We start from the raw sequence: 14533 nt of genomic DNA on the forward strand, positions 1-14533 counted from the left end.
CAGGCTCCGTGCCATGCTATAGCACAGTTCCCACTATCACCGTCATTATCCTTATCTTTAGTTGAGAATTTACTACGGTAACCATTGTGATAATTCATACTGTCACCTTAAACAGAAATTAGATAAAACCATAATCTATGATATAATAAAGCAATAGTCATTGCATTGTTACCTCCAGCTTAATCACCTTTGTCTAGGATTTAAGAAAACATTGTACATGAATAATGTAAAAATAACGAACAAATACATGTTGTATGTAATATATATTGTACGACGCATACTACATTTTTAAGTTAAAGCTTGTATCAAATCATTTGAAACTAGTGCTAATTGTAACGGGGACCGTTACAGATGTTCCCCAAACGCTCCCCAACTTCCTTTTGGTGCCACATTCCCTGCAAGCTTCATTAAATAAGACAAATTTTATGCATTTCAGGCTTTAACAACATTTACCCAGGAGAAAGTACCAAGTTCATTCAAATTTTAGAATTCCACGCGTGCGCATGTGAATGCATGTGCGTAATGACCATATCATCTTGTCTATACAATCTATATATATTTTAATATACTAAATATTAAAGTAATTAATCTAAAAGTATTGAAAAAAAATACTCTCATTAAACTGTATTTTTGATTTTACCCATTTCACGTGCACGCACGTGCATACATGAGCATGGTGACCATACCTTCTTGTAGAAGTCCATTACATCTATTTATGTTCTAAATCCGACCCTAGCTGTTTGGTTGAAAACCAAGGGAGTTATAGCTGTTTAAAGTTTCAGCCAATCAGATTGCAGTGCACCTACACGCACGTGTATGTATGTGCAGGGTGACCATACCTTCTTGTAGAGTCCATTATATCTATCTATGTTCCATAATCCCATCCTGTTTGGTTGAAAACCAAGGGAGTTATAGCTATTTAAAGCATAAGCCAATCAGATTGCAGCGCATGTGCATCCACGCATTTTCATGATAATTGCTATATATTTTATTGTAGGATATCCTAATACATGCCTATGTTTAAAATTTCAAAGGATTTCGTCAAAAACAAGAAAGATATTGAGACTTTAGTTTCAGCCAATCAGAGCGAAGCGCACGTGCATGCGCGTGAGATCTTGCTTTTTTGACCATGTCATCTTGTCTATGCTTCTAATATATACTTATAATATGAGTTTCAAAGCATTTCATCAATAATTTAAATAGTTACGTCTGTATCAATTATGTTGGACATTTCTCATGTTGCACATGCGAGCTCATGCAAGCACACATGCATGCACATGCTTTCATGGTAATTCTTATATTACAGGCTGTAGATCTCCCTAATGTATGACTATGTTCAAAATTTCAAATGATTTTATCTAAAAACAAGAAAGATATTGAGACTTTAGTTTCAGCCAATCAGAGATAGCGCACGTGCATGCGCGTGCGATCTTGCTATTTTGACCATGTCATCTTGTGCATACTACTAATATATCCTTACATTATGAGTTTCAAATCATTTTGTTAGAAAAATAGAAAAGTTACGGTTTTATCCATTATATATTGGTCATTTCAAGTTTTGCACGTGCGCGCTCTTGCAAGCACGTGCGCGCAAAATGACCTTGATTCCGCAAATCTACATAACATGTCCTCTGACCCTAAAAACATTTCACCTAAATCGGATGTATAGTTTACAAGATCATTCGCGGACAAAATTTTCCCGAGAAGAAAAATAATAATAACTAGATACGATCTCGTTGCGAGCAACGAGAGGTCTTCCGTCCGTTTAGGAAAAGAAACCCACATAATATCGAGCTGAAAAGAGATTCAAAATTTTGGTCACAAGGAGGATTGAAACCATGTCGCCAACGTGAATGCGCTTTTTTTTTATATCCCCAACGCGCTAACCATTAAGCTATTGGGAGTACTGCTCTAAATATACTTGTGTATACCACGGTACTTTTGCAACAGTTCACCTGTCTAAGAATTATAAAAAGCATTCATAATTTCGCGCCAAACGCCACGAGTAAATATTTGCGCCTTTTCTTTGGACTGATCTATTAGATAGGTATGATAGCATCAATTAAATTTTAAAAATAAAACATTCTTAGCGCCTTTATTTCATTTTGACGTTAAGAAAGTATATGTAACACATCATACACATTACATATCGTATCTAGCCCAGCTACACTGAAGCAGTGAAACGGAAATTAAGTTTTAAGATTGACACTCAATTGCAACGTACTACTGTAACGTGTCGGATCTGAGCGGTCAGTAGGTCCGTGCTCGGATTACCGAGTTTTACTGGGGATATGATTGAATGCAATATATACAGATAATAATATGACACCTGCCTGGTGTCTTTAAATCAAATGACCTAAGTGCTTTGTATAATTATATATCTTCAGTTAATACCGGCACCTGCCTGGTGCCATATGATAATTGCCTCACTATACTCGTAAAACTGACTATATAAGTCAACATCTATCTGCCTGGTGCCTCTTGATTTAGCCTTTAACATCTGCCTGGTGTATAACTGCTTACCAAGTTGCCTATATAACTCTAGCCAAGTGGCTACAATATACTTTCACAGTATGATTTAACTTTGTAAGAGCTTCTCTGTCCTAATGACAAACCTATAGCTAATGACACACAGCTACATTTTAACTAGTCACTGACTAGGGCAACTTTGCACAATCCTATTTGATCGATAAACCAATTGGTTTCTGTACCAAAGTGAAGACACAAGCCAGTTGGCTGTACTGCCCCCGTGTACCTCAACTTAATCAATGATCATAAGTTATCAGATATCATATTGATAAAATAAAACAGACTGTCTTTCTTTTGGCAACACCATTATTATTTTCTAACAGAACATCATTTATCAATAATACTCGTTTAATTCTTTAGTCAATTGACCAATTAATTACAATATTTACATTGATTATCTATTATGATATAAACAAGTAACGGGAGGTAACTCCTCCAACCATTTAATACTACGTGAGAGTCGAAGTAGTTTTTTACATTTCATGTATCCTTATGTCAGAATGGTTTAATCAAACGCTCAGCTGCCCCCATAAACCCCTACTCGCGAAATGGCGGAGTTGACAGAGACAGCCGCCATTTTAGACCCGCTTCAGATTTTTGAATGCAAATATGTAGACTTTAGATTTATCAACATTCAAACAAATTAAATAGTAAGCATTATAAGGAGGGCTTCTATTACCATACCAAATAAAAATGAAAAATACTGAAAAACAAAAAAGTTAGAAAATACGATTTTTTAAAATTTGCATCTCGTAACGACCGGAAGTACTGACGACGCACGAAAAGGCGATTCTGCAATCCACAAAGTCATGGTCTATCATCTCCAATAAGTCTCCAGTTCATATCCTTAGCCATTTTCGATAAAAGTGCGCGACAAAATCGCATTTTAAAATCAGGAAATTGTCCATAACTTGGCACCAGAAGCGAGTTTTCCAAATTACTCTTCGGATGTAACAACTTCATATAATGGCGCATATTTTGTGAAAGTTTCATGAAAAACCACTGAATAGATTTCGAGAAATCGCCTGCACAAAATTTTGTCAAAAAAGAATAATAATAAGAATAATAATAATAAGAAACAATAGAATCACTATAAGGTCTTCCGTGAAGACGGAAGACCTTAATAAGAAACTAGAAAAGAAACTCGTTGCGAGCAACGAGAGGTCTTCCGTCCGATTCAGAAAAAAAGTAAAATCAAACTGAAAAAGTTACTTTAAAAATCGGAAACATGGGGGATCGAACCCGGGTTGCCAGCGTGAAAATCCATTGCGGTACCCATTACACCTTTGGGAACCCGCTTCAAATTAACATTCGAATATCGCGAGATTGTTTTCTCATTCCAACATACATTACATTATTTTAAAATTCAGTTTGGAATTATAACACGAGAGCTAGCTTGCCAAACTTTGATCAAGATGATCACATCGGAATTTGTTACTTGAGTTTAAACAGTATTTTTTAGGATAGATAATCTATTAATAATGAACAGATGATACAGTTTTCTTTCCTTTTTTCGATATGTATTCAACTTTTTATCCCATGCAACTCCATATACAGACATGCCAAATATTATATATTTCTGCACTATTGTCGCCATTTGTCTACTACTAAGTCGGGTCATGATGCATTAATTCGTGTCAAACGTCACAAGTAGTTCTTAACGCTATTCCTTTGAAATGTTTGATTTATTTAATAGATGTGATAGCTTCAATGACAATTAGAAATGTATGTTCTTATAACCAGAATTTCGAGCGTTAGAAAGTATGAGAATATTTATCACATTATACAAATATAATATCGTATAGGGCCAAGTAACACCAAAGCAGTGAATTCGGTAAGATTTTTCACGAATTTAGTTACCTGTTTACCCCCAAAGTGGTGATGAGTTACTTGTTTATGAAAAGACTGGAATGTTTCACTGAAAAAAAAAAATCACTCGTCCTCCGACGGTCAAGGAATCTGATACTATTTATGTCAATAACTTGCATTTATTACAAGAATATTCATATAACCTTTAATAAACAATCTTTTAAAAATGTTTTTCTTATTTTTGTCTTTTCTATTCATTGAATATATCACAAGCCTGCGTAAAGAAAAATAAACAGAAGTCAAGTCATACTTCAGAAACATACATGTAGTTAATATTAAGTCAGGCAAGTTTCTTGAAAAGTATTATAACCATGGTTTAGGATAAGTTTTCCCTGGTGCAAAATAAAAGACTGAAGTCATTGTACTTCCACTTGTAGTCAAGTTGTATTCTAACTTTGAGATGCAGACAAAAGCGATTTCAATAGAAGTTTGAGGAAACCTCATGTTAAAAGTATACTCAATGCAACGTAATTGCGATGTAGCAATCAAAAGAATCCTTTACATTTCATAAATCTTTTTGGTAGAAGTTTCGTTCATCTAAACGCTCAGCTGACCTTCTAGAACCCGACTTGCTTAATGGCGGAGTTTACCGAGACCACCACCATCTTGGACACGCTTCAGATTTTTAAATGCGAATATCTAGTGTGTGGATTGATCAATTCATAGAAAAATTATATATTTGGCTTTTCCAGTAGGGTCTTTATTATCATTAATTATATCAAAGAAAAATATTGAAAAACAAAAAAAGTTGAAAAAGTGGACATTTTGAATTCACTTCCTGTAGCGACCGGAAGTACTTACGACGCAAACGAAGTCAAAATTGCACATCTATAACTCATGGTCTATCATCTCTAACAAGTCTCCAGTTAATATCTTTAGCCGTTTTCGAGAACACTCGAAGACAAAATTGCATTTTAAAATCAGGAAATTGTCCATAACTTGGCACTGGTACCGAATTTTCCAACAAACGGAATTTTATATAAAATTCATATAATGACCTATAATTTCTGAAATTTTCATTGAAATCCACCGAATAGTTTACGAGAAATCGCCTGCACAAAATTTTGTCTAAAAAAAAAAGAATAATAATAATAATAATAATAATAATAATAAGAAACAATAGAATCACTATAAGGTCTTCCGTGAAGACGAAAGACCTTAATAACTAGAAACGATCTCGTTGCGAGCAACGAGAGGTCTTCCGTCCGATTCTGGAAAAAACAAACTCGTAAAGTCGAGCTGAGAAGTGATTAAAACTTTTGGTCACAAATTGAATCCAGGTCGCCAGCGTGAAAATCCAATCCGCTTTTTCCCCTTTTATCCCCAACACGCTAACCATTACCCTATTGGGAGTACTGCTCTAAATGGACTTGTGTATACTTTCGCTACAGTACACCTGTCTAAGAATTTATAAAAGAGGGCCATTATTCATAATTTCGCGCCAAACGCCACGTTAAATCTTCGCGCCTTTTCTTTGGACTGATCTATTAAATAGGTGTGATAGCTTCAATGAAATTAAGAAAAAAGAACGTTCTCATAGCCTACATTTTGAGGTTTAGAAAATATATTTAACACATTGTACACATTCTATAGAAAAGTAACACAAAAGCAGTGAAATGACTTTAATTTAATTTTTTTATTTCCCGTCTCAGAAGTGAACTATGCCGATTAGTTACACTTTCATAAAAAGGTTGAAATGTTTCGCCGAAAAACATGCCTCGCTCTTCGACAGTCAAGGAATCAGTTACCATTTATGTTCAATAACTTGATTCAGGTCTTTGAGAAAAGAATGTGAATATAAACTGCATTAGACGATCTTATTAAAATGGTTTTCTTATTTTTGTCTTTTCTGTTCGTTTAATATCACACAAGTGTGCATGGGGAAAACAGTGGTTATACGTTTTATACTTACTATATACATACATCGATATTGTTTCTTGAAAAACTATAACTTATAGCTATGATTTAAGATCTGTTTTTCCGTCTTGCACAACAAATGATAATAGGTATCTCTCATTTGCACATTTAGTCTTTTCTTTTTCTACTTTGAGAACCAACCAAAACCAGTTACAGAAGACGTTTGAGTAGACCCTGGAATAAATCTTTAGTTTGACACAGAATTGTAACGTAATTACTACGTGATCTATTAACGCGCAAACCATTAAGCTATTGAGAGCACTGCTCTAAATATACTTGTGTATACATTTGCAACAGGACACCTGTCTAAGAATTATAAAAGGCGGGCCACTATTGATAATTTCGCGCCAAACGCCACGAGTAAATATTTGCGCTTTTCTTTGGACTGATCTATTAAATAGGTGTGATAGCTTCAATGAAATTAAATAAATAAAACGTACTTATCGCCTTTATTTTATTTCGACGTTAAGAAGGTATATTTAACACATTGTACACATTACATATGGTATCTAGCCCAGTTAAACTAAAGCAGTGAAACGGAAATTAAGTTTTAAGATTGACACGTAATTACAACGTACTACTACGTGAAAGTCAAAGTAGTTTTTTACATTTCATGTATCCTTATGTCAGAATGGTTTAATCAAACGCTCAGCTGCCTCCAGAAACCCCTACTCGCGAAATGGCGGAGTTGACAGAGGCAGACGCCATCTTGGACCCGCTTCAAATTTTCAAATATTAATATCTAGAGTTCAGATTAACCAATATTCAAACAACTTATATAGTAAGCATCAATAGAAGGGTCTCTATTAATATTCTAAAAATAAATAAAAAATATTGAAAAACAAAAAAGTTAGAAAAATACGATTTTTTGAATTTGCATCTCGTAATGACCGGAAGTATTGACGACGCACAAAAAGGTGATTCTGCAAACCAGAAAGTCACGAGCTATTGTCTCCAATAAGTCTCCAATTCATATCTTTAGCCAATTTCGATAAAAGTGCGCGACAAAATCGCATTTTAAAATCAGAAAATTGTCCATAACTTGGCACCGGAAGCGAGTTTTCCAAAAAACATTATAGACTGCACAACTTCATATAATGACGCATTTTTTGTGAAAGTTTCGTTGAAAACCGCTGAATAGTTTTCGAGAAATCGCGTGCACAAAATTTTGTCAAAAAAAGAATAATAATAATAATAATAATAATAAGAAACAATACAATCACTATAAGGTCTTCCGTGAAGACGGAAGACCTTAATAAGAAACAGAGTAAAAACAATATGTTCCCCAACTTCGTTTGGGGAACATAATATAATATGTACTGTGTATATATAAAAGGCTTGTTCTTCTATGTATATGAGAGAAAACTGGACATCACACCTCACTATTTTTAAATGGTACTTTTGCTTTTTGTTTAAAAATTTAACGGAAAAATCCCTAACAAAAAAAATACTAAAGTAAACTGTAGTTAACTATAGTTTACTAAAGTTAACTATAGTATCAAAGTAATAACTTTGGAACTTTGATTTACTATGGTGAAAACTTTGGAACTTTGATTTACTATAGTGAAAACTTTGGAACTTTGATTTACTGTGGGGAAAACTTTGGAACTTTGATTTACTATAGTGAAAACTTTGGAACTTTGATTTACTATAGTGAAAACTTTGGAACTTTAATTTACTATAATGAAAATTTTGGAACTTTGATTTACTATGATGAAAACTTTGGAACTTTGATTTACTATGGGGAAAACTTTGGAACTTTGATTAAGCACTATAAACCCATGGGATTATGGTTTTGCTTCCCATTCTCTACATTTTATAAATTTCAAGGTCAAGTTTCAGAATTTTTTTCTTCAAAAACCCGAATCGTCCCCCAAATAGATCAAAGTAAAAGAAATGGTCTTAATGTAAAAATTGTCTCTTGCATCGGTAAATAAGCAGTATTATTTTAAATTGTTTGATTTTAATTTGTGCAGATAGAACGTAATTTTTATTTATGGAGAAAAAATAACTAGAAGATAAAAATTGAGTCGTTTAGAATCAAAATATTTGCTTCATTTACTTAAGGCAACATGTTTTTTCTAATGATAAATAAATACATTGCATTTAAATTAAACACTTTTCATATTTAAATTAGATATAAGATGAACAATAAAAATCAGCCCCAACAAACCTAATATAACCCCCCCCCCTTAAAACAGTTTAATAATTAAAAAAAAAAACTTAATTAAAATATATAAATTGTTAAAGTAAATACAAAAACATTGGAACTTTGATTTACTATAATAAAAACTTGGGAACATTGATTAACTATAGTAAAAACGTTGGAACTTTGATTTACTATGGTGAAAACTTTGGAACTTCGATTTACTATGGTAAAAACTACTTTGATTTACTATAGTAAAAACGTTGGAACTTTGATTTACTATGGCGAAAACTTTGGAGCTTTGATTTACTATAGAAAAAAACTTTGGAGCTTTGATTTACTATAGTAAAAACTTTGGAACTTTGATTTACTATGGTGAAAACTTTGGAACTTTGATTTACTATGGTAAAAACTACTTTGATTTACTATGGTGAAAACTTTGGAACTTTGATTTACTATGGTGAAAACTTTGGAACTTTGATTTACTATAGTAAACTATAGTTAAATATAGTTTATTATAGTTTACTATAGTATTTTTTGTTAGGGATGTCATGAACATTATGATGGTGAAAACTTTGGAACTTCGATTTACTATGGTAAAAACTACTTTGATTTACTATAGTAAAAACGTTGGAACTTTGATTTACTATGGCGAAAACTTTGGAACTTTGATTTACTATGGCGAAAACTTTGGAGCTTTGATTTACTATAGTAAAAACTTTGGAACTTTGATTTACTATGGTGAAAACTTTGGAACTTTGATTTACTATGGTAAAAACTACTTTGATTTACTATGGTGAAAACTTTGGAACTTTGATTTACTATGGTGAAAACTTTGGAACTTTGATTTACTATAGTAAACTATAGTTAAATATAGTTTATTATAGTTTACTATAGTATTTTTTGTTAGGGATGTCATGAACATTATTTGGTTATGATTTATAACACCAAGTAATTAATGAATGAATTAAGTATCTACACGAGTAATACTGTCTGTCATTGGTAGGACCTTAAAGAGTATGTAAACGCGAAAAGGGTTCAATGCAGTTTTACATGCATAAATTGTGTTTCTATTTAATTTATTCCATATAAAACATTTTTTATCATTCGAAAGTGTACATATTAAGATAATATCCATTGAAAAGTGTCTTCATAATATGAACAATTAAAATATGATGTCAACCAAACTTTTTTGGTGCCAGTCTAATAGTGACATAAGGAACACTCATTACACTATATTCACAATTTCCAGTCAGAACAGAATTCAATTCTAAACTGATATTCTAATCCCCTGTGACCACAGAACATTTCGTAACATTATTATGATTGATTTATTATATATTGTTTAAAGTCCCTTTCGAGAGTTTTTCGCTCATGTAGAGATGTCACCGTAAAAAAACTGGAGAAATTTTCACTCACATGGAGATGTCACCGTATATCGGTGAAGGGCTTCAAAAGACCTATGCTCGGCATTCAAGGCCATTGAGCAGGGAGGTTTCTTTATCGTGCAAATGTCTTACGTACACGGGACCTACGTTTTTTTAGGTCATCTCGTAAAACCCGTGACTTTCACTCCTAATGCTGAGCGCTTGGCAAAGGAACAGTCACTGCCAATATTTTCGTCTTAGATTTGACGCGGCACCGGAAATTGAACCCGGTGCTCCCAATCACGAAACAAACGTTTTACCACTAGGCTACCTTGACACGTAAAAATTATTATGAGTAGACGTACCTGCGGTTCCTGAATACCCCGAAACAGTGAGTTTGTATTTATTGTACATATCTCCGACATAAAATGTGGAGTACTGAGCGTATGCTTCGTCTCCATTAAATCTTTGTAGCTCAACCCGGAGTTCCTGGTCCTTGTTCTTTGTTAATTCGAAGATTGCGTCATTTCCTACAAGGAGGTAAAAAGTTATATAAAATTACGATAAAAAATCTTTATAATTCTTAAATGTAACACGTTATATTTAGACAACGAGCTTTCTAGTGTATCGGAGGTACAGGGCGGGGTTTAACGCGATAACGACAACCCGAGTCGGACCCCGTCCTATATCAATAGCTACGATACATTATTCAAAATGACTTGTGACAGGACCTTTATTGACGTTACGTGCGATGTTGGTGTCATTTTACGATTTTAATAACTGCCCACTAAACCCATCGGCGTTTTACAAAAATTGCAATATTGGCGGTTTTGGTATGAATGGATAGGTTATGAATAGAACCTACCATAAAAACTTGTAGGTTCCTGGTATTCGTATGGACATTATGATGTATAATATATGCTGTTCCAATAAAGTTTTGTCAAGGTGAGATAAGATTGAATCTGACAGAGGAAAAAAATGTCTTCTCTTTATTTTATTATTTTCTTTTTTTGGCTAATACATTTTCAAAGTTTGCTTTTGTATTGTCAATATTTTTCATTTTTGTAAAAGCGTTTGCAAATATATATCTTTTTGTTTTGAAAGCAAGATTTTGATTGCGAGAAAGATGCGCACAATATGATTTTCATTATTTCGGAAAAAAGTTAAGAAGACTAGCGTCTTATCTATTTTAGTACTGTGGTGTCATCAATTTTCGTTGGCATCAATTTTCGTGGATTTTGTAAAAGAGACGTTTTCGAGGATACGTAATTTCGTGGACAAAAGCATTGCCTATACAAATGAATATGATTTTTCTTAATTCAATGAACGTTTGAATTCGTGGGTCTGCTAAACAACGATATAATCGAAAATTGGTGCTCAACGAATATTGATGAAACTACAGTATTCTTTCTACGTCACAATGATTGATCGATTGTAAATTGTTCAACGCCCCTCTCGAAAATTTTTCACTCATATGGAGACGCCACCACTTGCCGGTGGACAGGAGCAAATTTTGTCCTTTACTCTGCGCTTAGGGCCATTGAGCAGTGAGGGACCTTTTTCGTGCCAGCACCTACTGCGACACAGGACCTCAGTTAATAGGTCTCACCCGAAGGACCGATCTCCCATCCCACAAAGTCAGAATGAGCAGTATGTTGATATAAACATTATTTGTTCATTAGAAGAAATATTAATAACGTGATAATGTATTATGTTCAATAATGTTTTAAGGATGTCCATGTTCATAACTATTTCAGGCATAACACGTGAATTGGATGAACGGTAGAGAACAAATACCCAATTACAAAGTAATCAATGAGGAATGCAGAGGAAAATGTTAACGACATTCTTCTTTTTAAATCAGTCGCAAGCCAGTATATTGGCCTTACTCTCAAACATCTATTCATAAGTACCCTAATTAGTACCTGTTTATCTCTCTGTATGTACGCGTCCGTCCGCCTAGCTGTCCCTCTGTCTGTTGGTCTGTTGTCCCAATGGGTTTTCTACACTTTTTTCTAAAGGCTTGCAGATATCGAAATGATTTTTGGTATGTTAGTGTATCTCAATGAGTTACAGATCAAGTTTGCATTTCGTTCCGCGTTATTGATTTTTCTTCACGGAATTATGGTATTTTTAATTTTTGTCATTGGAATTACGATCGGATTACTGATGCACTAAATTAATGTTCCAAACGAGCTTGTATGCTGACGAGAAAAGGGGATCCCGGTAGGGATGCTTGTTTTTCATGGGCAAAATGTAATATACTAGAATTCATTCGATGATTTACTGGATTTAAATATTCATAAAATGGCATGCACCTTGAACGCATCAATAACATCATTTTTTTTTAATTTCTCGCACACTCTTTGTAAAAAGAATGAATCCACAAATGAAATATTTGGTTTTCTGCATTTTTTAGAGGGATACCCAACTCCTTATTTATATTTTCACACTACATTTAGATAGACATCTTATAATGCAAATGTAACATAAAATAAACAAATACAGTTATAAGAGGGATCCCTAAATTCTGGTTTATATTTTGACATTACATTTAGATGAACACCTTATTATGTATATGGAGAATAAACTAAACTTACCAATCCAGTAGTTTTAGATAGACACCTTATAATGTAAATCTTACATAAACTTAACTTACCTATCCAGTAGTTTTTAGAGGGATCCCCAAATCCTTGTTTATATTCTGACCACGTCCTGTAAAAGTCTGTAGAATTGTCCAGTCTTCTTTGAATTACCTTTAACACATTAATTGAATTTTGAATTCGTTTAAAATTTAGCAAACTTGAGTAATTTAAGTTTAAGACGTGTTTACGTACTTAATAAGAAAACTTGATAACAGCTATAAATGCTTTATTTTGTAGAAGAGAATTTAACAATTTTTACTAACTGTCCACCCTCCTCCATCAGTTCTCATGTCACAGTAAACAGACTTTACTTCATAGGCCACGGATATCCTGTATACCCCGTCCCTTCCTTCTAAACTTGGGTATTTCTGCAAAATGTCCCAACAATCCTTTGGAAGCACTGTGTAAAAGAATATTTAATGTTACCCACATACATACTCTTTATTGTAAATCAGATTATATACGTTATAGTGTTCTTTTAAAATTTAGCTTTATAATGAGCAAAAGGCAGCCCCAGAACATCAGAGAGAAAAAAAAATATATATACGTGATTCAAAATCAATCTTGATTTATTCGGTCTGCGAAAAGAATGATTATTTCATAGTTTTTACGTAGAAAGTTCAATTTTTAACGCTTGATCCAATTTTTTCTCGCTTAAATTCGGTTTAATGGTCTAAACGTAAATAAAATGTAATAATATACCTTTTGACAAGATCCAGTTGGATTCATTCAGATCCCTACAAACAGCTTGCAGAGTTTCATTCACAGATCTTCCTGAAGCGTTCTCTGTATATTTATAACGTTCCAAAAGACCGTTCACACTGCACTTCTGTAACGTTACGTTCATTTCATTTATTTGGTATTTGAGTTCCTCAATTTCGGGGATTTTGGTAGAGACTGATTGAGATTCATTTAGAACCTTCATTTCCTTTATTGTATTCTCCAATATTTGGCTTTTCGTCTCCAAGTTCCGTAAGTCCTTTGCCATTTCACTAAGTTTCGCCTTTATAACTTGTCTGTCGTTTTTACTGTCCGCGGCATCCATTACCAGATTTTGTATTTTCTGAACCATAGAGAAGCGGACCAGACTTTCCTGATTCAGAATGTCACGTAAGACATTGGAAGCCTTACCGGATACAGTACTAGAGAGCAAACCATTTTTATCAGAAGCTTCGTTTTTAATTAAAGATAAATCACCAAATGTTCCATACACAAACATAGAAAGAATAAAACAAAGTACTTGTAGAACACCCATCTTTGCAGTAAAGTATCGTTTCATGGGTGAGGAAGCCCTTTATATGCTGTGCAACAATGGGCGTTAGTAATATAATCAACTCACGAAACACTGAAATAGTAATTGGGTTTTTTTTGTTGTTGTTGTTTTTTGTTTTTGCTTAAAAGAATAATTTGTTTCTTGACATGCTTCCAAATAACAGTGTAGTCTTTCTCCTAAGTGAAACCAGATCCAGTGTATAATTTAAAAAAAAAGGTTGTCACAGGAAAAAAAATGACTTGATACTTGACTAGCTTACATTAAAAATGTGATCTTTATCCAGAGTAAAAACGCTATCCCGCTTATGAAAAATAAAAAAAATTGAATCCAAAATAAAGAAAAAAGATATATTAGTGTGTGTTTGTTAAAATGGTACTTGAAAATTGATTATTTAGAAATTTATTCACAACATTGTATGCTTAATCTGATATAGTACTTGGTAACAAACACTTTTTATAGATATCTTTCCGACAAATATAACTGACTAAAGTTCCTTTCATGTAAAGCGAGTGTTTTAATGTAATACTTCTACAGCTCCTAACTGTCAGTAACCTTTGATACTTAAATAGTTTACATAAAAATGACCGTTAAATATTTGATAATAAAATTCCTTGATTCAAGATATGTTTTCAATTTAACTTTTATTCATATACAGTACTAATGGCAGATGTGACCGCTGCATAATGCTCACTTCTCCTATACATATATTTTCCCTGTAAGAATGAAAATTGTCCATTATCCCCAACTTTCAAACCTTGTGAGCATTGTACGGAATACACATTCTAAT

General features: G+C 33.4%; 1 protein-coding gene across 1 annotated transcript; it reads right to left on the bottom strand.

Moving 5' to 3' along the window:
* Window positions 1–34: 34 nt before the first annotated feature.
* LOC134258802 (fibroleukin-like) lies at window positions 35–13762 on the bottom strand (the record flags this gene model as incomplete). The annotated part of the gene is made up of 5 exons (XM_062741387.1): window positions 13176–13762; window positions 12737–12873; window positions 12488–12584; window positions 10194–10358; window positions 35–106 (listed from the first exon to the last, which is right to left on the bottom strand). Coding segments are annotated over exons 1-5 (1048 nt in total), but the record flags the coding sequence as incomplete, so codon positions are not given.
* Between the last annotated feature and the right edge of the window lie 771 nt (window positions 13763–14533).

Source organism: Saccostrea cucullata, unplaced genomic scaffold, assembly GCF_032062105.1.
Source record: "Saccostrea cucullata isolate Sc308-1 unplaced genomic scaffold, CSIRO_AGI_Scuc_v1 ctg12945, whole genome shotgun sequence".
Classification (NCBI taxonomy): domain Eukaryota; kingdom Metazoa; phylum Mollusca; class Bivalvia; order Ostreida; family Ostreidae; genus Saccostrea; species Saccostrea cuccullata.